The sequence below is a fragment of the Pantherophis guttatus genome, chromosome 3 (genome assembly GCF_059756535.1).
Source record: "Pantherophis guttatus breed Tessera chromosome 3, ASM5975653v1, whole genome shotgun sequence".
Classification (NCBI taxonomy): Eukaryota; Metazoa; Chordata; class Lepidosauria; order Squamata; family Colubridae; genus Pantherophis; species Pantherophis guttatus.
In genome coordinates this window covers 94,251,217-94,278,513 of record NC_142065.1, presented here as the reverse complement: position 1 = coordinate 94,278,513, position 27,297 = coordinate 94,251,217, and the positions used below count along the sequence as shown (strand labels likewise).

General features: G+C 40.7%; 1 protein-coding gene and 1 pseudogene across 2 annotated transcripts in view; one reads left to right on the top strand and one right to left on the bottom strand.

Annotated features, from left to right (window-relative positions):
* The window catches only part of LOC148114686 (complement factor H-related protein 5-like), a 159,185-nt gene extending 158,283 nt beyond the window's left edge, over positions 1 to 902 (bottom strand). For both annotated transcript variants that reach the window (XM_087890064.1, XM_087890065.1), the window contains exon 1: positions 706 to 902. In XM_087890064.1, the coding sequence (XP_087746190.1) occupies positions 706 to 769 (64 nt within the window). In that variant the 5' untranslated portion in view covers positions 770 to 902. The remainder of the gene's footprint in view (positions 1 to 705) is intronic.
* A 14,392-nt stretch (positions 903 to 15,294) lies between these two features.
* LOC148114685 (uncharacterized) lies at positions 15,295 to 16,231 on the top strand (annotated as a pseudogene).
* Positions 16,232 to 27,297: the final 11,066 nt, after the last annotated feature.

The window sequence follows — 27,297 nt, the reverse complement described above, 5'->3', positions numbered from 1 at the left end:
TCAAACTTCTGACTTGTCTCCTTGGAACAGGTTATGGTTCCTAGATGATCAATGTTTTTATGCATGTATCATGTACTATAGGGGCAGCCCGAGGCATAATGGAGGCTCTCATAAAATCACCTCATCTAGAAGGAAGACGAGAGAAAAATTGGGGGGGAAATGTAGATTCGTACTGACAGCATGTACTTAGTTAAATTATGGTAGAAATATGGTAGATATATAAATTATATTTATATAATATAAATATATACAATTTTACAAATTTTATAAATAAATAAAATAAATAAATATTTCATTTTTACATCTGTTCATTTCAACTTTTGAGGATCTTTTTTGTTTATAAGCAAAATAAACCATTAAACATAAAGTAGCATTATTAGACATAGTTATCATTTGGTTATCATCCTATCCTCTTTTTTATTAACTGAAGCAAAGTCCCTCACAACAGGTGTGAATTTACAATACTGATGCAAGGTATTTTGCTATACACAAATCAGTTGCTCAAAAATCTTGCATTTAAGAAGGGGATTAGAATTATACTGTAAGTCTATGATATCCTTAAAGAATCTGCCATTACAAATTTCCAGAAAGCCACAGGTGGAAAATGGAACTCTTTGCTTTTGCTAAAAGAAATTGCTTCTTTGATGAACGCAGCAGAAGCTGCTTTCTTTAGTAACCCCTTGATTTCTTTTCTTCTTAACTTACCATTTTGAGAAGAGCCGCCTGGCCAGAGAAGAACAGCAGCAACCAAGAGTAGCCAGCTCTTCATAGCTGTTCAGGCAATGTCTGAACTACCAAACCTCAGTTCGGCAATTTGGCAATCTCAGTGGATTTCTCCCAACTACTACCATCCCTTCCTCATTTTATATTTGTTTGTTGTCAAGGATTCTGGGAGAAGACAGTATTACGGGAATAAGAATATGATCTTGCCAAGAGCTAAGAGAGGATTCCACGAGAAATTTTTGAACTTTGTGTTGCAATGATTACCATAAACAAATAAAACAATACTTTGGCTTTTCAGGCAGTGCTTTCAATTCTTACGAAGGGGAAAAAAAACACCACTTGCATTCAAGAATCTGTCCAACGTCTTCAGCAGCAGCAGCTATCAGCAAAATTATTATACATGACATTTATGAATCTGACAGATCTATTTTGCATTTATGATGTATAGGAACCACACGTTGTAGATATCCAATATCTTTCTTTTTTTAAAAAAAACTGTAGTTTTACAATCTTCAGTCAAATACAGTTAATCATTGGCAATCCCATGGGAGACTGTACCCTTTGGTGCCTGTTTGTTTCCCCTTCCCCCTCCGATTCTGGAGAGCTAGGGTTGGATTTAACTTTTACAAATATCTAGGAAGTCAAAATGATATCAACTCCCAGTGGATATAAGAACAGAGAAAATAAGAAAGATATTGCCTCCTTATCAGAAAGATACAAGATCTACCTTTTTCTTCTTACCTCATTTTTATACCTGTGTATAAGAGCTATAAAAACTTGGTTTTTACCAAGTTCCCTTCCCTCCTGAAAAAGGGAATTAAATCACTATAGCTCCCCTCACACAAAAGCTCACACAATAGTGTAAAGCACCCCCATCATCAGGGGTGGGTTCTACTTACATGTGCATGTGCATGTGCAGATGCATTTTGATGATGTTGGGTCGGTGGGCAGAGCCTCCCGCCGGTTTTACTACCAGTTCTATAAAACCGGTGCAAAGTAGGGGCAACCCACCACTGCCCATCATGGTCCCAAGCCAATTGTGTGAGACAAGTTTTGAGGTCAATCCAGAAGGCCTAGGGGGTGGGGTCATATATCATCTCCAGCAGCAAGATTGTAACCATGGCAAAGAAGGCTCTTTTCCTAGAACCTCTTAGTTGAAGTTCCTTGACTGATGGGTTCTATAGCATGCTACTTCTAGTAAATGGCTAAAATTATTCAAGTGACACAAAAATTGTAGACCATACTATCACTGAGCAATTCTTCCTTTTTAATAAATAATTATTGACACAATAACATACAATAAACTTTAAGAAGGTTTACAAGGCATTTTTAATATTAACATTGGTCCACACCTTAAAGACCTTTAGAAAAACAGCTAGGATCTCTCCTTGGCCCTTTTTTTGGTCAGGAAAACCTGAACCAGATGATTAATTTCTTATCACCATTTTATTTTCTTAGAAGGTGTAAATAGAATGTGTGTTTTTTCTTAGTATTTGTTGATGATTTTTTTCCGATGCTTCTTCTTGAGCATAGGGTTATACCAGGAGACATCCATGTTCCCTTCCAATTCTGTTATTCTGTTACATCTTTATATACTGTCTTTTTTCTTTATGATATTCTTAATATACTCTGTTTCCCTGAAAATAAGACATTCCCTAATAATAACCCCAATTGGGCTTTTGAGTGCATGTGCTAAAATAAGCCTCCTCCCAAAAATAAGCCCTCCCTGAAAATATTTAAATGCAGAGTTGGAAATCAGGTAAGACAGCAAGAGGAACCGCATCTTGCTCCATGCAACACAAAATAATAATAAGACCTCCCCAAAAATAAGGCCAAGCGCTTATTTTGGGGTTCAAAAAATATAAGACAGGGTCTTATTTTCAGGGAAACACAGTATTTTTTTCTGTTTCTGGTTCTTTTTTCATTCTTTTCTGCCATTCCTTTCTCTTTTTTTTAACTTTGTATCTTTAATGTATAAAGTTTAATAAAAATGGTGTGTTGTTTAATGATTACAATAAAAAGCAGACTGCAAATACAGCTGTTACTTGTCAACACAGGAGAACTGCCATTTCTTTCTTTTTTCAATATACATTTTCGGTTTTGAGTAGGCTGTCTGTTTAAGCCTAATAAACATCTGTATTGAGAGTGTCAAGACAGTATATTACAATAGGCTCGTAATTCTGCTATCTGATTTCTTTTTTTGCTTGGTTATATTAAAAGTACATTCAAAATCCTATTAATATAATGTAAAAGAAATAATCCCATTGCCTCTAAAATATTTTTCAAAAACCTGAAAAACAATTAATATTACTATTCATATAAACATTTTCTATTCACAATTTAAGAATACAATTCTGCTGTATGTTGCATATATATATAAATGAAGATGTGAGAAACCCATTCAATGCATTCTGCTAAGAGAAACCTGTTTACTGGCCATTGATTAGCTTTCCTCACACAATCTAGAAAACAGAACATTTTTTTAAAAAAAAATGTCCCTTATTTCCCTCCTCCCCTTCATGGATTACTGCCTTGTCGTGGCGAAGGGGCTAGTGTAACTCAATGAAACTATAAGCTATGCCCTGCAGGGCCACCCAAGATGGACAGGTCATAGCAGAGACCTCTGACAAAATGTGATCCACTGGAGAAGGAAATGGCAATCCACTCCAGTATCTTTGCCATGAAAACCCAATGGACAGTACCAAAAAGAAAGAAGATATGATGCCGGAGGATGATCCCCTTAGGTCAGAAGGTGTCCAATATGCTACTGAGGAGGAGCAGAGGACTAGTACTAGTAGCGCCAGAAAGAATGAAGCAACTGGGCAAAAGCCAAAAGGAATTCAGCTGTGGATGCATCTGGTGGTAAAAGGAAAGTCTGATGCTGCAAATATTTTTTCTCCATAGGATCCTGGAATGTAAGATCCATGAATCAAGGCAAACTAGACGTGGTCAAACAAGAGATAACAAGACTGAATATTGACATTTTAGGGATCAGCAAACTAAAATGGACAGGAATGGGTGAATTTAATTCAGATGACCATCAGGTATACTACTGCGGGCAAGAAACCCTCAGAAGAAATGGAGTAGCCTTCATGTTCAATAAAAGAATAGGAAAAGCAATACTGGGATACAATCCCCAAAATGACAGAATGATCTCAGTTCGAATCCAAGGCAAACTATTCAATATCACAGTAGTCCAAGTCTATGCCCCAACCACTGGTACTGAAGAGGATGAAATTGACCAGTTCTATGAAGCCCTACAGCACTTTATAGAATTATCACCAAAAAACCATGGTCAAAACAAACACTCTTTTCCAACAACCCAAGAGATGACTCTACACATGGACATCACCAGACGGTCAACACAGAAATCAGATTGACTATATGCTCTGCAGTCAAAGATGGAGAAGCTCTATACAGTCAGTAAAAACAACACCAGGAGTTGATTGTTGCAAAATGTAGGCTTAAATTGAAGAAAGTAGGGAAAAGCACTAAGCCACTCAGTCCTAAAGGAGATCAACCCTGACTGCTCTTTAGAAGGCCAGATCCTGAAGATGAAACTCAAATATTTTGGCCACCTAATGGGAAGGAAGGACTCACTAGAGAAGAGCCTAATGCTGGGAAAGATTGAGGGCAAAAGAAGAAGGGGACAACAGAGAATGAGATGGCTGGATGGAGGCACTGAAGCAGTAAGCGTGAGCTTAAATGGACTTCAGAGGATGGTAGAGGACATGAAGGCCAGGACGAACGAATGTTACCCTTGGGGTCGCGATGGGTCAGACACGACTTCTCAACTAACAATAACAACTGTCAAAAAGAAAAAGAAAGGGAAAAAAAGAAAAGAAAAATAAAGCCTTGTTTCCCATCTTAGATGTTAATAGGCATAAATCTGTTTGGCTGAACCTCCTTCTGATTATGAACATCAAGTTTGATTATGCTAACTTCAGAGCAACAACAGCACAAGCAACTGTTTGTGGGTCTTTGATTGGATAGTGAGTTGAAGTGTTTACTGTACTATGTTTCTTTACAAAATATATTACAAACTGTTTGGCAATGGAAAATGTGAGAAAAATAAGAATTATTCCTGTAAAAGCATAACCTGAGTTACGCCATTTTAAAATCATGTTAAGGCTTTGTTTTACCTTGTATAACCTGATTATATAATTTAGCTGACATTTAAGAACATGAGAAAGGAAGTGTGTAATTCCTGTGTTTTTTAGAGGATGTTTATCTTGCAGGAAATATGTTCTTGGGTTAACTTGCCCTCATTAATTAAAGGAAGTACGCAATTGATGTTTTTGAGGGGTATTTCTGTTGAGAATTGGGGAATTTCCAGGGTGGAATTATTTATTTATTTATTTATTTATTTATTTATTTATTTATTTATTTATTTATTTATTATTCGAATTTCTATACCGCCCTTCTCCTTTCGGACTCAGGGCGGTGAACAGCCAAAATAAAAACATTTATACATAAATACGATTAAAAATAGATTTAAAATAATTAAATTTGGCCCATAGTTTAAAATTTATCAATTTAAAGTCCATATCAAAATTTAAAACCAACCATAAAATCATAAAATCAAGAGAGACCAGCTAACTGAAAGAGATGAGTTTTTAGGGCCCGACGAAAGGTCCGGAGGTCGGAGATCACTCGTATCTCTGGGGGTAGATTGTTCCAAAGGGTAGGTGCCACCACAGAGAAGGCTCTCCTCCTGGGGGTCGCCAGCCGGCATTGTCTAGCCGACGGCACCCTGAGGAGGCCCTCTCTGTGGGAGCGAACTGGCCGGTGGGAGGCTATTGGTGGCAGAAGGCGGTCCTGTAAGTACCCTGGAATTATGTACTACATATGTTATATAAGATGTTATGTAAGATCTGAAACTGATTCCCAAGGTACTTTATTGACGTGTATTCTGATGTTCCTGAAGACTATAAAAACTTGTGTAAATTGTTTTATTTCCGTCTTTCTCTACTCCAGAGAGAAAGGCCCTTTGCAAAGTAAATAAAAACTCTGTCCTAGGATTATTTTAGTCTCTGTCTCTTTAAAACGATAATGGGGTTTATCTGTCGACCACAGAAAATCATTTTTGGATTTATTTATTTTTAAGAATTCAACACATCTACACACTAAAAATATCATTTACAATTATCTATTGTTATTGCTTTAAGATGGGTTGCTGATTGATAATTCAGAATAATCAAATGTTTACAACTAAAATTCAGGGAAAATTCCTCACTCCAGATGCATTTTTAAAAAGTTATTCATAATGTTGCATTATAATATTTTATCTGCCTTAAACATGATCTATAAACTGGTTTTTAAATGTTATCATTTTCCCAGTAGTTACAGTTGGTAAAATTTGTCTTTTATGAAATAGGCTTTTAGGTTTGGATCCACTGCTTATAACTCTGTATACAATCCAGCTTCATGTGGTCACATTAAAGAAAATATATGATTTCAGACATTCATCTTCTGGCTCAAAGGTGCTATATATCTCCTGTTATTCATTTACTTAGATCTGTAAAATAAAAAGTGAAGAGCAAAGAAGTAAATTTGCAACATTTTCAATTATTATCTTTGAAAATAAAAGATAAAGGAGACAGAATACTATTTAACGTGAAATAGGTTTTATCAATGGTTAGAGATAAGAGGTAGAAATTAGATGAAGAAAGAGTATTGTTATGTTAAATAAAATATGAATGTTGTTTATAATCATATACATGCCAATATATAGGAACAATAGGAATAATAGGAGCATAAATAAGCGAATATAATTATAAATATGGTTAGAATTATTTTGTTATATTATTATTATTATTGCTATAAGTATATGTGTATATCTCTCCAAGGCTCAAGGTTGACTCAGCCTTCCATCCTTTCTAAGGTAGGTGAAATGAGGACCCAGTTTGTGGGGGCAATAAGCTGACTTTGTATAAAATATACAAAAGAATGAAGGCTATTGCTTAACGCATTGTAAGCCACCCTGAGTCTCCGGAGAAGGGCGGCATATAAATCAAATTAAAAAAAAAAATGTGTTATCTTTTTTTTTCTTTCCTTTTTGTAAAATGTTATGCTCGGACTGTCAGATGTAAATGCCTTATTCTCCAATGTGTAAATAATGTATATATGGAACATCAGAGGTTAACTTATTCTTTGGACTTTAATGTATTCATAACTTACCACTCCCATTCCTAGCTCCACCCCTTGTATATATAAGGAGCCACCCTCACCATTCTCGTCGCTTCTACCTCGAATATTCAGTGAATATAGAATGCCTATCATAATTAAAAAGAAATATATTTAAAGCTTTAACTTCTATTATCTTTATTGAGTCTGATCCTGAAAATATTGCAACAAGCTGGTAGCAGAGGATGGTTAATTGACTCAATAAGTAATTAAAAATGTCCAAGAAAGATAGGCCCAACACCAGGGCCTACAGCAAAGAAATAGAAACTGATCAAGAGATGATCAACGAATCCACCAATGCGATTTCGAGAGAATCCGAAGAATACACCACTGAAGAAGAAGAACTAATGAGTGAAAATAATGACCAGAAAGAAATCGAAATAGAAAATAACGAACTCAGGTCAGAGATATTAAAGATACTAAAAAGCCAAAAGAATGATGAAAGTCTCATCGCGGACCTCCAGGAGATGCTGAAGAACAGCGGAGCAGCGAGAGAGAAAAACGTCATTAAAGAAAAACCCAAAGATCAAAAAATCGTAAGTGAGATGACTACTGAGAAAATAGTTGTTAAAAAGAAAAGATGTGATCCCGCGCGAAATTTTGAATGGCAGCCATCTTGGTTTCAACGAACTTCAAAAGAGAATGGAGCAGAGCCAATCAAAACGCTCAGTTCAAAATTTCTGGCGCGAAAAACACTATCAGACGAAGAAAGTGAGAAAGAAGTCTCAAACTCTTCAGATGATCCAAAATCAGAAAGTGAAGACGATTTAACAAAATCTCAAGTAAAATCAGCAATGAAAACGCTTTTTGCTGCTTTTGGGCCAAGACTGAAAATTACCAAGACATCTACGAAGAAGCAAGAAATCAAACCGGCGACTCAAGACCTGCACGCTCCCATCCTGACTTCGAAAGCGACGACGCCCGAGCCCAGAGAGCCATGCCGATTTCGCCCTACACCACAGACAAAATCGAATACCAACGCACACAAAAAGAAGAAAAGAACCGTCACCACCACCAGAACCCCAAAAACCGAGCCAGAGACCGACTCATCTGAGGAGGAGCGGATCGAGAGAGCTGAAAGGGAGAGAACCTTCCACGACGCCACCAAAGAAGAAATGAACAACGCGCATGTGCGAAACTACGTAGACGACCCAGAAGGACTTGAACTGGCCAGAGAACCGCGCAGACTCATTGCAAGCATCCCAATGCCGTTCTGTAATTTCCTGCACTTGAGAGATCACGGACTGCCCCAGGTTGTAAGTAATGGACAGAATAATGTAGGTAACTTACCCAGTGACTTCCCAAAACTTAGAATTGATGGCATTAATTTACAAGAGTGGTATCAACAGCTTCAGGTTATTTTCATGAAAGAAAATTTACTATTCTTTATAACTAGCCCTCCAAGAAGACCTTGGACTTTAAAAATAGATTGTTTACATCATAGAGCATTTTTCATAATAATATCTAGCGTGTCTCCTGCAATGTATCATAGCATCAAACCAAACCTAACTGTATCAGAAATAATTCAATGCATGTTTAATCTATTTCACAGCGATAGCGTAGCTACAACCACAAGAATGTCTAAGGATTTCTTTTCCTCTAGAGTAAAACCAGGGGTTTCTATAAGTGAGCATTTGATAAATCTAAACAAAATAAGAGCTGAGCTACAATTGAGGGGGGAAGTGATTTCAGATCAAACAATGAAAAGTGTTATTATCAATTCACTTGATCCATCATGGGATAGCTTTATGTCACACTTAGATACCATTAATTTGGGATATTTATCCATAGAAAGTCTATCTAACAAATTGATAGCAGAAGACAATTCAAGAAAAAATCGATCCAGTAACCAAACAGACCACAAACCTTTTAGGAAAGTAGTCTTTCAAGATAAACATAATGAGGCCTTTAGATGCTACAATTGTGGATCCAGGGAACATAGTAGAAGAGACTGCCCCAAAGTCTCAAGAGAGAGACATAGACCAGAATATAGGAGCAAATATAATTACAGACAATCTTCCACAGATAGACACAAATATAGAAGCCCACCAAATTACAAAGAAGGTAGAGGGGGTAGAGAAAATTCAAAAGAGAGGAAATCTGGGTCACTGAATGGGCTAAATAAACAAGACAGCACCAGAACACAGCAGGATGAGAATAACAATTGGCTTATTGACTCTGGTGCAACAAATCACACCACCAACAACAAAAGTATATTATCTTCATTTATAGAAGATAAGTTTGTGATAAAGGTAGCTAATCAAGAAAAGGTTCAAGTACTAGGCAAAGGAAATGTGACCTTGCCTGGTCTAGGGAAAATAGAGGGGGTATTATTAATCCCAGAAATACCTCACAACATACTAAGTGCCATAAAATTAAGCAGAGAATCTGATATCAATATAGTTTTCTCAAAGGGGAAAGCAACTATAGAAAAGAACAAAACAAATGTAGGTACTGTAATGATAAAAGGAGGTCTACCCTATCTGATAACTAAAGAAAGATGTTTACATAACATTGATTCAAATATGGAAGATTGTATTGAAGCAGATGATGAAAATGTCAGTAACAGTGACAATGATGAGTGTAGAATAACTCATGATCACAAAAACACATACAAGGAAAAGAAACCAAAAATAGGTAAACCAATTCATGATGAGTGTGCTCACATCTTACACAGGAAGTTAGGACATGCAAGCTTTCCTGTAGTACAAAAAATGACTGAACACGCAGAAGGTGTCAAAATAAAAAATTGTGAAAATTATTTGGAATGCTCAGTATGTAAGTCCACCAAACTAAAAACCAGTCCCAGACCAAAAAAATCTAACAGATCAACTAACAATATTTTTGATTTGGTACATATGGACTTAGTTGGTCCATTAAGTCCCTCAATTACCTATAGAAAACGTTACTTCCTAACAATAGTGGATGACTACAGCCGATATGGTTTTGTTTACACATTAAAGCACAAGGATGAAACATTTCAGAAATTTAAGGAATTCTACAAACGTATAGAAACACAACATAATATCAGAATAAAGCAAATTATGACAGATAGGGGATGTGAGTTCATGTCTAAAGAATTCTCCCAATGGTTAAAGGATAGAGGAATGTTACATTTCACGTCCAATCCTTTTTCTGCATTTCAAAATGGAGTTGCAGAGAGGAAAAATTCCACACTACAAACCATGATTAGGTGCACATTAGAGGATGCTGGTTTAGGCAAACAATTTTGGTCAGAGGCATTACATTATTCGAATTACACTCAAAATAGAACCTGGTCCAGTATTGTGAATAAGACACCATATGAGGTGATGTACAATAGAAAACCCAAATTATCACACATGCACATATTTGGAGTCACTGCAGACGTACACATACCTAAACAATTGAGGAGAAAGGGAGAAAACGTATCCAGGAGATTAAGATTCATGGGATACGAAACTGGAACCAAAGGGTACAGATTTATTGATAGTAATAACAAATTTATAGTATCCAGAACAGCTGTGTTCCATGAACAGGCCAATTGGTCAAAATTGCACCTTAATGAAATATTTCCTAATAAATGTAAAGATACGATATCTTGTGAGGAAGGAACAACAGAAAATCAAAATATTAACAAAAGTAAGAACAAAACCAAAACTTGGACTAATAGTCAGCATAAAATAAAGACAGACACATTAACAAAAAAGGAAGCTAGATATTTGCATGATAACCATAGCAAGCCTGAAAGAACTATTAGAAACAATAGAAACCAAATACCAAATAAATACAAAGATTACATAATGCATATGAATGGAGAACAAATAACACCTAATACATATGAAGAAGTATTGAAACTTCCACATGAAGAAAGAGAAAAATGGGAACTAGCTATGGAAAAAGAGATGGAAAGTTTACAAGGATTAAATGTATTCACACCTGCGATCGCACCTAAGGATAAAACAATTATAGGTACCAGGTGGATTTATAAAATTAAGAACTTAGAAGGAGGCAATACCTTATACAAGGCTAGACTAGTTGCACAAGGCTATGCACAAAAATATCCAGAAGACTATACTGATACATATTCACCCACAGTGAGAACAGAGAGTGTCAAAACAGCCCTTGTAGTAGCATCTGCACTCAATCTGGACGTATTCCAATATGACATACAGACCGCATACTTACATGCAAAATTAGATAAGGAAATATATGTAAGAGCACCACACAGTCAATACACTAATAAGAACGAAATTTGGTTATTAAATAAGAGTCTGTACGGATTAAAGCAATCCGGCAAAAGATGGTACGATTGCTTGGTAAAAGTACTTAAGACCATGGATTTCAACGCCACCACTGCTGATAACTGTTTCTTTGTAAAAAAGAGTAATGATCATATTGAATTTGTATTAATTTACGTGGACGATATTTTATACATTGGAAAGCATAAAGAGAGCAGGGAAATCTTTGTAAATAAGTTAAATGAACACTTCTCACTGAAATCTCTGGGTAAAGTGAATAAATACCTTGGTGTGCAAATTAACAAAACTAAAAGGGGATTCAAACTTACACAGAAAGATAAAATCATCGAACTCCTAAACAAATGTAACTTAAATAATGCTAAAACCTGTGACACCCCTATGCAAACTGATTTTCTTAGAAACACTGATGAATCTTCCCCTGAGTTTAAAGACAACACATTTTACAGATCAGTTATAGGTTCACTCCTTTATATATCTAATTGGACTAGGCCAGATATTGCATTACCTCTCAATCTATTGTCAAGATATGTTAGTAAACCAACCTTGTATCATTGGGAAGCTGTCAAAAGAATTCTAAGATATCTGAAGGGTACATTAGATTTTTGTTTAATGTTGGAACCCAATAATGACAGAGAACCAAAAATTACTTGTTATGCTGATGCAGATTGGGCTGGTGATACAACATGCAGAAAGAGTACTTCTGGTTATGTTTTTCTATTGAATGATTGTCCAGTTTACTGGTATACTGGTAAACAAGAACTAGTAGCCACTTCTACTACAGAAGCGGAATATGTTTGTTTGTCCAAAGCTGCAAATAACCTTGTATGGTTCAATGATCTGATCACTGATGTTTGGAAGAAACCCACCTTACCATTTATTATGCATGAAGACAATAAAGCGGCCATTGAAATATCCAGATCCGATGCAATTGGACAAAGGTCCAGGCATATTGATATAAAGTTTAAGCATGTGAGACAACTGTCTCAAGACGGATTCATTAAAGCAATACATTGCGATACTTCTGAACAATTAGCTGACATATTAACAAAACCCTTACCTTCTAAACAACACAAATATTTAACTTCTAAATTATATGTATTATATTGTCCTGAATCAGAATGTAATTGGTGTTGTGTAACGAACCGGCATTTAGAGGGGGATTTGTCAGATGTAAATGCCTTATTCTCCAATGTGTAAATAATGTATATATGGAACATCAGAGGTTAACTTATTCTTTGGACTTTAATGTATTCATAACTTACCACTCCCATTCCTAGCTCCACCCCTTGTATATATAAGGAGCCACCCTCACCATTCTCGTCGCTTCTACCTCGAATATTCAGTGAATATAGAATGCCTATCATAATTAAAAAGAAATATATTTAAAGCTTTAACTTCTATTATCTTTATTGAGTCTGATCCTGAAAATATTGCAACACGGACAATACACTGTATTCAAAATACTTATATATAAATAAAAAAACCTTGATATTAAAAAAAAAGAAATAAATTTGCATCTGTACATTTTACGTAATCCTTTTAAAACTGATTCATCCGATCTGCAGCAGAAAGCAACCTGCAATAATTTTAACATATCGAACTACATAGGCAAGAAGATTCTGAAATGTCAGCATCGCCATTTTTTTTAAACCAGATGGCTAAAACTACTCAAGTGACTCAAAAACTTTAGACCGTTTTATCACTGAGCAATTTCTATTTTTTTTTTAAGATGACTTCTGACACAATGACATCTAATAAAGTTTAATAATTTATTAGGCATTCTTGATATTTTGGAATATAAACTCTGGCATTTAGAATGAACCTGAAGCACCAACATTTTAAAAACAGGAGAGGGGAATTAGATGTTACCAAATTTTAATTCATCCTCACAGGGGATACACTTGAGGAAAGCTGGGATACAAATGAATACTGGGAACTGTAGTCCAGCAATACCAAGAAAGCCCCCATTTCCTTATTAACTAACAAAGAAAAAGTTCCAATAAAATGTCCATTACAGAAATATTTCATATTTACATATATATCACAACACAAATTGATATTTTACTAATAGTGTTTGCATTAATTGCAGTTTCAATGAAAGTCTCATCATACAATAAGATTCCTGTGATCAAATGAAATCCTGTCCATACAGGAATGGGAGAAAACTACTATGGGAATGGGAGTAATATTTAAAAACAATGAGGCATGGGACAGGGAGGTACAAACATCACCCATCATTTCATCTCTTCTAGTCTGATCCTAAATCCTGGCAGATTCCAAGACTGAAGACCAGGAGATCCCTCTGTCCTGAGGCTGAAATGAGTGGACTTCAGGGAGCTATTTTCATTCATTTCATTGTTCTCAGTGCAATAAATTCAGTATGCACCCTAAAGTTTTCAGGAGAAAGCAAGTAATTCTTAGACTGGATTTGGTTGTCCCTTGAAGTCAATAGAATTTCATTTAGTGATGGATAGCTTTTCTTCTCCAGGCAGAGGTGGGTTTCAGCAGGTTCTGACCAGTTCTGGAGAACTGGTAGCGGAAATTTTGAGTAGTTTGGAGAACCGGTAAATACCACCTCTGACTGCCCCCACCCCTATCTATTCTCTGCCTCCCGAGTCCCAGCTAATCGGGAGGGAATGGAGATTTTACAGTATCCTTCCCCTGGAGTGGGGCCAGAATGGAGATTTTACAGTATCCTTCTCCTGCCATACTCACCAAGCCATACCCACAGAACCAGTAGTAAAAAAAAATTTGAAACCCACCACTGTGTCCAGGTCATTTCAGAGAGTTTTCTTGTTCAATCTATTTTCCATTTATTCTAAACTTGAAAATATTTCATGGGATACCTTATTTTACATGTAATGAATCATTACATACTGGCTGCCAGCAGTTTCGCAGTTTGATTCTCACTGGCTCAAGGTTGACTCAGCTTCCATCATTCCAAGATTAGTAAAATGTGGACCCAGATTGTGGGGGCAATATCTTGACTCTGTAAACCACTTAGAGAGGGCTGTAAAGCACTGTGAAGCGGCATATAAGTCTAAGTGCTATTTCTATTTCTATTATCAGTAATTACTAATTCAGTTAATTTTATTTTTTGTTTTGGTCCTGTGGCTTCTGACAGGTATTTAAAAATATGCATGTAGTCACATGAGTAAGTGAGTAAGTTATATATGCAATTTCAAAGGAGAATATTTCAATATCAATGCAAATGAAATAAAGAAAAATGTATGGGCATTCATGTTAGAAGGGTTATGTCTGAGTCTTGGCAGGATTAATTTGAGATGTATTTCCTGACTCTCGAGGAGCTGCCTTCAGCTGTGTCTGTGAGGTATTTCCGGTTCCTGTCATATGTAGATATATACCTGTAATGATGGCTTGTTAGGGTGCTTTTATTGATGATTAAACCTACTTGAAACATGGTGTCAGAAGCCTGAATCCATGTTTTTTGGATACATTTGAAGCATACTCCCAAAAGCTAAGCAGTGGAAGTATGGCAGCTGCTAACAGTATACCTCTGCCTGAGCCTATGAGGGCGAGTGGAGACTGCGGTAGCAATTGGAATGAGTTCAGGGCAGAGTTTGAAGATTATGCCTTAGCTAAAGGCTTGGAAGAGAAGTCGGCAGCAGTTCAAGCTGCCACATTAAGGAGATTGATGGGCAGTGAATGTCTCCATATCTACAAACTCAATTTAACCCTTTCTTTGGAGCAAGAAAGAGATACCAAAGTTATTCTAGACGCTTTAGAGACTTATTTCAGACCTCTCAAAAATGTTATTTTTGAAAGATACATATTTGGCAGCTGCAAGCAAGAAGAAGGTGAAACTGTAGATAATTTTGTCACACGCTTAAAGAAAAAAGCAGCCAGTTGTGACTATGGTCCCTTAAGGGATGAGCTCATTCAGGACAAAATAATTTTGGGCGCTACTAGTGAAAGAAAATGCCACTGCCTCTTGAGGGAGCATAATTTAAGCCTACAAGTAGCAATTGAGATGTGTCGGACTATAGAATTTAATGACAAATGGCTGAGAGTTCTAGAGCGAGGTAAGGACTGTGTTAATACAGTCTCTAAACAACAGCCAAGTATGATGACTTATCAATACAAATATCAGAATAAAAGGCAGTTTTATAATTCATCTGTGAACAATTAAGTAGCATGCAAATATTGCGGCAGTATGCACATACAAGAGAGAGGGAGCAGTGCCCAGCATATGGGAAAATCTGCAGAGTGTCTGGGAGGCTTAACCACTTTGCAGAAGTGTGTCAGGCATGGGAAAGAGAAATAAGGAAGCTGCATACAATTGAGCAAACGTTAGACTTGGAGAATGCATCACAGGAGGAGGCATCTTTGTTTATCACTGATGCGGTTTATAGGAAAGAATGTATCAGTACAATACACTCCAAGGGCAAAAAATGGTTTGTGAATCTCAGGTTTAACAACATAATTCAACCCTGCCAGCTGGACTCAGGTGCAACCTGTGATGTTATGAGTTTGAAGGACAAAATGAAATTGGCATCCAAGATACTTCTTCAGCCTAGCAGTACTAAATTGAAGTTATATTCACGAGAATTAGTGAACTCACTGGGCGTATTTCAAACAGAATGCAGCATACGTGGGGATCTTTATAAACTTGAATTTGAGATTGTGGAAACTGATCAGAAACCATTATTGTCAGGATCAACATGTGAGCATTGGGGTTGATGCAGTTTACCATTCCGACTGAGTTACACAATGTTGTAAGTTACTCCCCTAAATCTTTGGTGGGGCCATTGACAAAACAGCAAATCCTCCAAGTATACCAGGAAGTGTTTGAGGGCCCCATAGTATCTGTTCCAGGAGAGGTTCATTTTGAACTTGACCCTGCTATTTCCCCAGTACAAAGTTCACCACACAATGTGCCTATAGCTATTAAGCAGCAGGTTAGAGCACAACTGGATAAGTACGAGGCAGAAGGACATATTACATCAGTAACTGAGCCCACTGTTTGGATAAGCAACATGGTTGTTATTAGAAGGTCAGAGAAGATTAGAATTTGCATTGACCTTAAATTTCTGAATATGGCCCTGAAGCGGTCACATTAATTAATGCCAACGCTTGATGACGTTTTGCACAAGCTACCCAAAGCACAGGTTTTTACGCTGGTTGATGCTAGAGACGCCTTTTTACAGTGTAAGCTAGATGAAATAAGTAGCTACATGACTACGTTCTGGACCCCATGGGGTAGAAAGAGATGGCTTAAATTACCCTTTGGAGTTTCGGTAGCACCAGAAGTATATCAACAAAAGCAGCATGAATTACTGACTGGGCTCGATGGAATTGAGCCAATAGCTAATGATATTCTTATAGTTGGCTGTGGTGAAACAGACAAAGAAGTTGAGCATGACCATGATGAGAAGTTAATAGCACTATTAGATTGGTATAGGCAGGTAAAGTTAAGGCTCAGTGTTAAAAAGATGGAAACGTGGGAAAAAATATGGGTTCAGAATGTTAAATTTACGCAGTCACAGAACTTGAGGGAAAATTTTTATAAAATGTTTTATAGGTGGCATTTAGATCCTAAGAAATTGTCATGCATATATCCTAATGTTCAACCAAAATGTTGGAGATGTGATTGTTTGGATGCTACATATTATCATATATGGTGGACTTGCAAGAAAGTGAAGGCTTTCTGGATAAAAATTTGGTGGGTCATGCAAAATGTTCTGAAGAAAAAACTCCAATTTTCTCCTCAATTGTTTTTGTTGGGTATAGTTAAGGGTTTTTCAATGGGTGAAACAAAATTGATATTGTACATGGTGACAGCAGCTAGGTTACTGATTGGTCAATATTGGAAAAAGGATGTCTTGCCTACTATTGAAGAATGGACTTTGAAGGTGGCTAGTTTTGCAGAAATGGCGAAGATATCAGCATACTTAAAAGACTGGACTCAAGAGACCTATGCATGGGAGTGGAAGAAATGGATAGATTATGTGCAGAATAAATATCAAACTAGGAAGTATCAGATAGCTTTTAGTTCAATGTTGTGTAGAAATGTATAGTACACAGGGGGGAGAATAGAAGGGAGGTAAGGTATGATATAATATGATGTGGATTTGGATTTCACCTTGGGGAAGTCATGGGAGGAGGGGAGGACTAGGGAGGGTTAGGGAGGGAAAGGGGGGAGGAAATGGGAAAATTTGTATTTGTAAAACTTTTTCAATAAAAAAAAAAGTTGCAATTTTAAGGTGCACGAAGTCCACTTCCATGGGCATACTTTGTCTTCACGAGCTGATCCAGAAAAGCTGGTCCAGAAAAGCTGATTCAGAAAAGCTGATCCAGAAAAGATTAGAGCCATTGTGGAGATGCCATCGCCTGATGATGTTAAATCAGTGCAGAGATTTATCAGATTTGTTACATACTGTATCTAGCAAAATTTCTGCCGCACCTATCAGAAGTGTGCCAGCCATTGAGATGCCTTCTGGACAAAGATGCAGTTTAACTTTGGCTCCCCATGCATGAGCAGGCAGTACAGGAGATAAAACACTTGGTCACTATTGCTCCAGTGTTAAAATATTATGATGTTACGAAGACTATTACCATTCAAAGTGACTTGAGCAAAAATGGCCTAGGATGTTGCCTAATGCAAGAAGGTCAGCCGATTGCATACGCGTCCAGAGCGCTTTCTTCTGCCGAGTTGAACTATGCTCAAATTGAAAAGGAGTGCTTAAGTATTGTATTTGCCTGCCATTATCTTTTTGGCCGGGATATAATCATAGCCGAAACTGATCACAAGCCGCTAATAGCCATATTCAAGAAGCCCCTTTTGTGTGCTCCCAAACGTCTGCAGAGCATGATGCTTAGTTTGCAGAATTACATCCTAAATGTTGTCTATAAGCCAGGATGTGAAATGTATATTAGTGATACCCTGTGTTCTGCCCCAGCTCCGGATTCTCGAGGATATTGACACACACCAACGGTCCTTATCAAATTTATTAAGTAGCAAGAATAAACCAAAGTCTGGCAAAGGTTGGCAACCAGCCCAGAAAACAAGATACAATAGGACTTTTCCAAAAATGCTCTGATGATCATTACAAGTTGTTTCCAGCAAGAAACTTACTAACGGCGTGTGACTTAAATAGGTTAAGGGAGTGGCCAATTATCCTCAAGCCTTGCTGTCGAGGAGACCTCCTCCTCCTGAGTAGCCATTCCTGCCTTTTGGAGCCCTGTGTGCTCGAGCATTGAGAAGAGGCTCCTCCACTTCGCTCTCTCCACTTGAAGGAGCCTCTGGAGGTTCTGAAGGCCCTGGCTGAGTCTCTGCCTCTGGAACCACATCCTCCTCAGCCTCCTCACTATCCGACATGAGCGGACTGCTGGCGCGACACCACACCAGCCTCCTTGTCTTCGGGATCAGCCTCAATCTGCGCATGTCGCTAGTGGGCCACACCACCCTGAGTAGTGTGGTGTGTTGGATCAGGTGACACTTGGAGGAGAACATGAGCATCAGACGGTCTGCTGGATGCAACAGGAACAAACTTTTTTTGCTGAAGTTAACCAAGCAGACTATCTTAATTTGCCCCTGAGTGGGAGTTCGAGCATGTGACCTCTTCACCGCATCACTGCATCATCCTCAAGCTAACGGCAAAACTGAATCAGCTGTGAATCTTTGTAGGAAAGCTCACAGTGAAGGTAAAGATCCATGGAAAGCCATTCTACATTGGAGAAATACCCCATCTGAGGGCATGGACAGTAGTCCAGCACAGACTGATGGCAAGGAGACTATAGACATCACTACCAGTGTCCAACAGGCAGCTTGAGCCCTTGGTGATACAAGGAGTTCAAGAAAAGTTATGGCTGAAGAGACAAGTGGTCAAGGCAAGATATGACAACTCAGCTAGAGATTTGTCAGAATTAAAGATCGGGGAACAGATTCGGATGAAACCGCTGCCTGGAGATTGAACAGATTGCTGGAAAATGGGTAGCTGCTTACAACAATAGGCTCCATGTTCCTATTTGGTGGATGTTGAAGGAACTTTGTATCGTCGCAATCGAGTAGACTTGCATGTAGCTGAGCGGCCAGACTTTACATAACCTGTGGACAGGCCAGAAGTATCCATGGACAATGAGTAATGCACAGGGATGGAGCCTCAGATTAATGTTGTCCTTGTCATGGTCAGATCACTCTCTCCTTCGTCTCGACTTTTGAACTGCTGCACCCCGCTGCAGGGAGGCGGAGCTGGTAAGATGGTTCCGCCCCAGGTGCCTGATGGAACCTGATAGTTTCCAGATGGAGCTTGGGCCATTTCCTGAGGCTCTGGCACACGCCTCGACTGGAGACCTAGTGGCTACCTGGGATAGGGCGGCCGCTGGAGCTCTGGATCGGGTCATGCCTTTGCGGCCTCTGACCCGGTGCCGATCTCATTTGGCTCCTTGGTTCACTGAGGAGCTGAGGGAGTTGAAGCACCGGAAAAGACGCCTAGAGAGTAGTTGGAGGGCCAGTCTTTCTGAATCGGACCGGACACAGGTAAGATCTCATATTAGGAATTACCTAGTAGGGATAAAAGCAGCGAAATGTAGTTATTTTGCTGCTCTTATTGCATCATCAGATAACCGCCCGGCCGCCCTCTTTAGGGTGACCCACTCCCTGCTCCACCAGGAAGCGCGGAAGGACCCCTTGGAGGGTAGAGCTGAGGATTTTGTTCAGTATCTGTATGACAAAAATCACTCAGATTCGGGAAGATCTGGACTCTGACTGGGTAGTCTCAGGGGGAGGGATTGGGGCAGGTCTTGAGACTGTTATCTGGGATGAGTTTGATCCTGTGACCCCTGAGGATGTGGACAGGATTCTGGGTAGACTGAATGTGACCACTTGTTTATTGGACCCGTGTCCTTCCTGGTTAGTGCTGGCTTCCCGGGAAGTGACACGAGGCTGGCTCCAGGGGATTATAAATGCTTCATTGGGTGAGGGTGACTTTCCCGCCACCTTGAAAGAGGCGGTGGTGAGGCCTCTCCTCAAGAAGCCTTCTCTGGACCCAGCAATGTTGGTAAACTATCGTCCGATCTCCAACATTCACTTTGTGGCGAAGGTTGTTGAGAGTGTGGTTGCGCAACAGCTTCCCCAGCACCTGGGTGAAGTGACGTATCTGGATCCGTTCCACTCAGGCTTCAGGCCCGGGTACAGCACGGAAATGGCATTGGTCACATTGGTAGATGATCTCTGGAGGGCTCGGGACAGGGTGTGCTCCTCTGTCCTGGTCCTGTAAGATCTCTCAGTGGCTTTTGATACATCGACCATGGTATCATGCTGCACCGGTTGGAAGAGTTAGGGGTGGGAGGTACTGTGTTGCAGTGGTTCTCCTCCTTTCTCTCTGACTGGTCGCAGTCTGTGTTGAAAGGGGGGCAGAAGTCGACCCCGAGGCCCCTCATATGCAAGGGTCAGTCCTCTCGCCCCTCCTGTTCAACATTTATGTGAAGCCACTGGGTGAGATCATCCATGGTTTCGGGGTGAAGTACCACCAGTACGCTGATGACACCCAGCTGTACATCTCCACCCCAGACCACCCCAACGATGCCCTTGAAGTGATGTCCCGGTGCCTGGAGGCTGTGCGGATCTGGATGGGGAGGAATAGGCTCAGGCTCAACCCATCCAAGATCGAGTGGCTGTGGTTTCCGACGTCCCGATATAGTCAGTTGGTGCCATCACTGACTATTGGGGGTGAATCATTGGCCCCCACGGAGAGGGCACGCAACTTGGGCGTCCTCCTGGATGCACGGCTGTCTTTAGAAGAGCACTTGACAGCCGTGACCGGGAGGGTTTTTTATCAGGTTCACCTGATTCACCAGTTGCATCCCTTTCTGGATCGGGACTCCTTACGCACAGTCACTCATGCCCTCGTCACCTCCCGCCTGGACTATTGTAACACTCTCTACATGGGGCTCCCCTTGAGGAGCACCCGGAGGCTCCAACTGGTGCAGAGTGCCGCCACGCGGGTGGAATGGGAGCGACACGGCGCTCTCATGTAACACCCCTCCTGCGCGAGCTGCACTGGTTCCTGGTGGTCTTCCAGGTGCGCTTCAAGGTTTTGGTTACCACCCTTAAAGCGCTCCATGGCTCAGGACCTGGGTACTTGCGGGACCACCTACTACCACCAATAGCTTCCCACCGGCGGGAACGCTCTCATAGAGAGGGGCTCCTCCAGGTGCCGTCGGCCAAACAATGTCAACTGGTGGCCCCCAGGGAAAGAGCCTTCTCTGTGGGGGCACCTATCTGGAACGAGCTCCCCCCGGAGATACGGAGGATCCTGGATCTGCACACCTTCCACTATGCTCTAAAGACTTTTTTATTTCACCAGGTGGTCCTGGCCTAACTTTCTCCCTCTTTTTAAATAATTTAAATAATTTTAATATTTTTAATACTCAAAGTTTAAATTTGTTTTAAATTGATTAGGGTTTTAATCTGTCTGGGCCAAACTACTTAATTCGATTTTATTTCTGCTTTTTAAATTTTGTATATATGTATTTTATTGTTGGCTGTTCACTGCCCTGAGTCCTTCAGAAGTTGGGCGGTATATAAATCAAATAAAAGTAAAAGTAAAGTAAAGTAAAAGTAAAAAATGTTGACGAGAGCTCGGAGCGAGCGGGTATACCCGATAGCAGTCGAGTGCCAGACACTCCAGTAAGCAGTGAGAAGAGCCCAGTGGTTCCAATGAGGATGGAGAAGCCCAGAGTGCAAAGAGGGCCGTTGGCACAAGAGGGCCAGTTGTGACTCGCAGCGGCTGATGTTCGCGACCACCTGACAGACTCAATTTGTAGAAAGTGTTGATATTGTTTTTTTCCTATAATCTAACAGACTCAATTTGTACAAAGTGTTAATATTGTTCCTTTTTACAATTTTGACTCTTTTGCAATGTTTTTTAATGTTTTATTATGGGACAGTTGTGTTAATATGAAAAGGGAAGATGATACAGTTGCTTGCACCGGAACTTTGCATGTTTTCACAATGTTTTATAATGTTTTAATATGTGATAGTATGAAGGGAAGATGTTACAGTAATGTTACAGTTGCTTGCATCGGAATTCTGCATGTTTCACAATGTTTTATAATGTCTTAATATGTGATAGTTGTGTTAATATGAACAGAAGATATTACAGTCGCTTGCATCAGAACTTCGTATGGTTCACAATGTAATGTGATAACATTGTAATAACCAGGCTTAGGACCTCGTTATTTACGGGACCGCCTGCTACCACCAATAGCCTCCCACCGACCAGTACGCTCCCACAGAGAGGGGCTCCTCCAGGTGCCGTCAGCCAAACAATGTCGGCTGTCGGCCCCTAGGGGGAGAGCCTTTTCTGTGGGGGCACCTACGATCTGGAACGAGCTCCCCCCAGAGATACGGAGGATCCCGGATCTGCGCACCTTCCACCGCGAGCTTAAGACTCTTTTATTTCATCAAGTTGACCTGGCCTAAATCTTCTCCCTTTTAAGTGCAAATTTTAAATTTTAGTGTGTTTTAAAATATGGGTATTTTAAATTAAGGGTATTTTAAATTCAGCCAAATTTATTTAATTCATTTTATTCAATTTTAAATTTTTTCTATGTATGTGTTTTATTTCCTGGCTGTTCACCGCCCTGAGTCCTTCGGGAGTAGGGCGGTATAGAAATTTAATAAATAAATAAATAAATAAATAAAATAATAAAATGTTTTAGTAATACAGTGTTTTATATCTTTTCAATGTATATATGTAATGCTTATGGGGTTAGTGGGGTTTTTAATGTTTTAAAACGTGATAGTTGTATTAATGAAAAAAGGAAAGCTATTACAAGGGTTATGTCTGCAGTCTTGGCAGGATTAGTTTGAGATGTATTTCTTGACTCTCGAGGAGCTGCCTTCAGCTGCATCTGTGAGGTATTTCCAGTTCCTGTCATATGTAGGTCCGTGGTGAACAAGGCTCTCCTTGTCTGAGATTTAATTGACAAGGAGGACGTGGACCTGGCATGCATTATGGAGACCTGGCTAGGGCTGGAGGGAGGTGTCCCTCTCACTGATTTATGCCCCCCAGGCTTCCGTGTGCTTCACCAGCCGCGACTCCAGGGTAGGGGCTGGGGGGTGGCGGTTGTTATTAGAGAAAGCCTCAGTCCCAGGGAGTACACTGTTTCTCAGATAGGCAGGTGTGAATCCCTCCTTTTGAAGTGGGACCCTGGAGTTCAGTCGGGTCTGTTGGTTACGTACCTATCTCCCAGCTGCGTAGCCTCAGCCCTGCCCGCACTGCTAGATGTCCTGGCCGAGTTGGTTGAACTCCCCAACCTTCTGGTTGTGGGAGACTTCAATTTACCATCAGCCAGGAAGACATCTGAGTCAGTCCGGGAGTTCATGGCCTCCATGATGGCCATGGACCTAACTCAGGTTGTGCAGGGCCCAATTCATAAGAGAGGAATAAGGACACTCGACCTGATTTTTCTCTCTGGACAGTGGATAAATGATCGTGGTAGGGGAAACTTGTCAATCTACCCCCTGTCATGGACGATCATTCCCTCCTCAGGCTGGACTTTCTCTCCATCATTCCCCACTGCTGGGAGGTGGAACCAATGAGACTGTTCCGCCTGATGGACCCGGAAGTGTTCCTGACAGAGCTTAGGCCATTTCCCGCCTCCTTAACCCCAAGGCCCTAGTTGCGGCCTGGGAACAGGCCGCGGTGGGGGCCTTGGATCGAATCGCGCCTTTGCGGCCTCTGACCTGACACAGATCCATGGTTTACCACGGAGCTCAGGGAAATGAAGCGTCGTAGAAGATGCCTGGAGGGCGGTTGGAGATCCTCCCGATCCGAATCTGACTGAACACAGTTAAGAACCCATATTAGGTCTTATCTTGTGGCAATGGAAGCGGCAAAATGCCAATATTTTGCCGCTCTCATTCCATCTGCAGAAAACCGCCCAGCTGCTCTGTTTAAAGTGACCCACTCTCTTCTCAATCATGGAGTGAGGGAGGACCCCTTGCAGGGCAGAGCTGAGGATTTTGTACAGTTTCTGCAAGATAAAATCGCTCAGATTCGAACTGGGTTGGACTCTGACTGGGCAGAGTCTGGTGAGGTGACAGGGGCCTGTCCTGATGGTAACATCTGGGTTGGGTTTGAGCCTGTTTCAATGGATGAAATGGACAGGATCATGGGTCAACTGGGTGCCTCCACAGGTTTATTGGACCCTTGTCCCTCCTGGCTTGTTTCTGCAGCCAGAGAGGTGACTGGAGGCTGGATTCAAGCGGTTGTCAACGCTTCTCTGAGGGAAGGGGTCTTCCCCACCACACTTAAAAAGGCGGTGATTCGTCTCCTCCTCAAGAAGCCCACCCTTGATCCAGACTCCCTTAACAACTATCGTCCAGTCTCCAACCTTCGCTTTATAGCGAAGGTTGTTGAATCCATGGTGGCACAGCAGCTCCTGCAGTTCCTGGAGGAAACTGACTTCCTAGACCCATACCAATCAGGTCCGGTTATAGCACAGAAACGGCATTGGTCACTTTAGTGAATGATCTCTGGCGGTTGCTCCTCCAACCTGGCCCTTCTTGACCTCTCAGCGGCTTTCAATACCATCGACCATGGTATCCTACTGCAGCGACTCGGGGGGTTGGGGGTAGGAGGCACCGTTTTATGGTGGTTCTCCTCCTATCTCTTGGGCCACTCACAGTTTGTATGGACGGGGGGAGAGAGATCCATCCCGAGGCCCCTCACATGTGGGGTGCCTCAGGGGTCGGTTTTCTCCCCCCTGCTCTTTAACATCTATATGAAGCCACTGGGTGAGATCATTCGTGGTTTCGGGGTGAGGTACCACCAATATGCTGACGACACTCAGCTTTATATCTCCGCCCTGGATCACCCTGGGGATGCCCTTTCTGTGATGTCCCGCTGCCTGGAAGCGGTATGGGCCTGGATGGGAAGAAACAGACTCAGACTCAACCCATCCATGACTGAGTGGCTGTGGATACCGGCATCTCATGATCTAGTGGCCCCGTCACTTGTGATGGGAGGGGAGGTCCTTACTCCCTCAGAAAGGGTCCGCAATCTGGGGGTCCTCCTGGATTCACGGCTATCTTTAGAAGATCATTTGACGGCCGTGACTAGGGGGGCCTTCGCACAGGTACGCCTGGTGCGCCAGTTGCGCCCTTTCCTAGATCGGGATGCCCTTGCCATCATGTCACTCATGCCCTTGTTACATCTCGGTTGGACTACTGTAATGCCCTCTACATGGGGCTGCCCTTGGGATGCACCCGGAGACTACAGTTAGTCCAGAATGCGGCCACACAGATTGTTACAGGGGCTTCTCGGTACTCCCGTGTGACACCTCTCCTGCGTGAGCTGCACTGGCTACCGGTAGTTCTTTGGGTTCATTTCAAGGTGCTGGTGCTCACCTATAAAGCCCTACATGGCTTAGGCCCGGGGTACCTGCAGGATCATCTCCTGCCATCCTCCCATCGTCCGGTGCGCTCACACGGAGCGGGCCTCCTCAGGGTGCCGTCAGCCAGACAATGTTGGCTCCCAAAGGGGAGAGTGTTCTCTGTGGGAGTGCCGACCCTCGGGAGTGGGCTGCCCACCGGCCTCAGGACAGCCCCTGACCGCCTCTCCTTCTGTCGCGAATTGAAGATGTGGCTTTTTCACCAAATGTGCTGAATCCGTAGGGGTGATTTTTAATAATTTTAATTAAATTTTTAATTAATTTTAACTAATTTTAAATTGACTTTGATGTTTATGTAATTTTTTTGTTCCTTCTTGTAAGCTGCCCTGAGTCCTTCGGGAGAAGGGCGGCATATAAATTACATAAATAAATAAAAATAAAAATAAATAGATATATACCTGTAATGATGGCTTGTTAAGGCACTTTTATTGATGATTAAACCTACTTGAAACAACTCAGACGGCTGAAAAAAGTTATTTTTGACCGGTCCTCGCACTTACGACCATCCTCACATTTATACCCATTGCAGCATTCTTAGCAACCGTGTCAATCATTTCACAACTGCAATGCTTCCATTTACCACGGTGACAAGATAGGGTGCAAAACGTAAAATGTGAGGACAGTTGTAAGTGCAAGGACTGGTCAAAAGTGCGAGGACCAGTCAAAAATAACTTTTTCAGCCCTCTGAGTAGTCCCTATGCACATAGGTACTACCAGAGGGCTGCAAAAAGTGATTTCTGACCGGTCCTCATACTTTTGACTTGTCCTTGCACTTATGACCAGTTGTCATTTATGCCTGTTGCAGCATTCTTAACAACCATGTCACTCATTTCACAACTGCAGTGCTTCATGTGACTGGGTGGGACAGCCAATTCTACATAGCTTCTTTGCCCTAATGACAGTTTGCTGCAACAGCCGTAAGTGTGAAAAATGGTCATAAGTCACTTTTTTCAGTGCCATTGTAATTTTGAATGGTCACTAAATGAACTGTTATAAGTCAAGGATTACCTGTACAAAAATACAAAAAGCTTCTTTGCTTGCAAAGCAAAGAATACCAATCCCTAAATACAAATCATTAGATTAGGAATACCTGCAAACTGGAGTTACAAATCAGGGAGAGTGCCAGAGCACCTTGAGGAATTAAAATAGTTAAAATGTAATAACTATCAGCAGCCAACTCTTGCTCATAAAGTGAAACCCTTTAGCAGAGAGATCATTTAAGATCTCCAGAATGAAGAAAGGAGCAAACACAGTAGCTGTTTCTTGTTAAACCAATTACCAGAACAAATAGACACAGGAACTAGCCAGATTTCTGAAGCTGCTTCTTTTCAGGAACAGAGATTAAGATTTTTCCTTCCAAACAAAGGAAATTATCCTATCAATAAACACAGGATTAAACATCACCAAGCACAGAATTAAATTCACCAAAAAACAGTTTTAGACCAAAAGTCAGAAAGGGTATATAAAGTCACGTTTGAATGTCAACCTTTCTAGATAGTCAAGAAGCCTTGCTGAATGTCACTCATTCTGGTTCCTTGTCATTAAAAGCTTCTTTTCGGCAGCTCTGCTTTGTTATTCAATTATTTCTTCAAAGTGCTGATCATTGCATCCCAGCTGGAAGAACTCCAACAGGGGAGTATTTCCTCCCAACACAGTGTAAAAAGCTTAAAACAACTCTTCTTCTTTAAGAAAGTCAAGCAAAGGAAAAAAAAAAAAACTCAGGAGA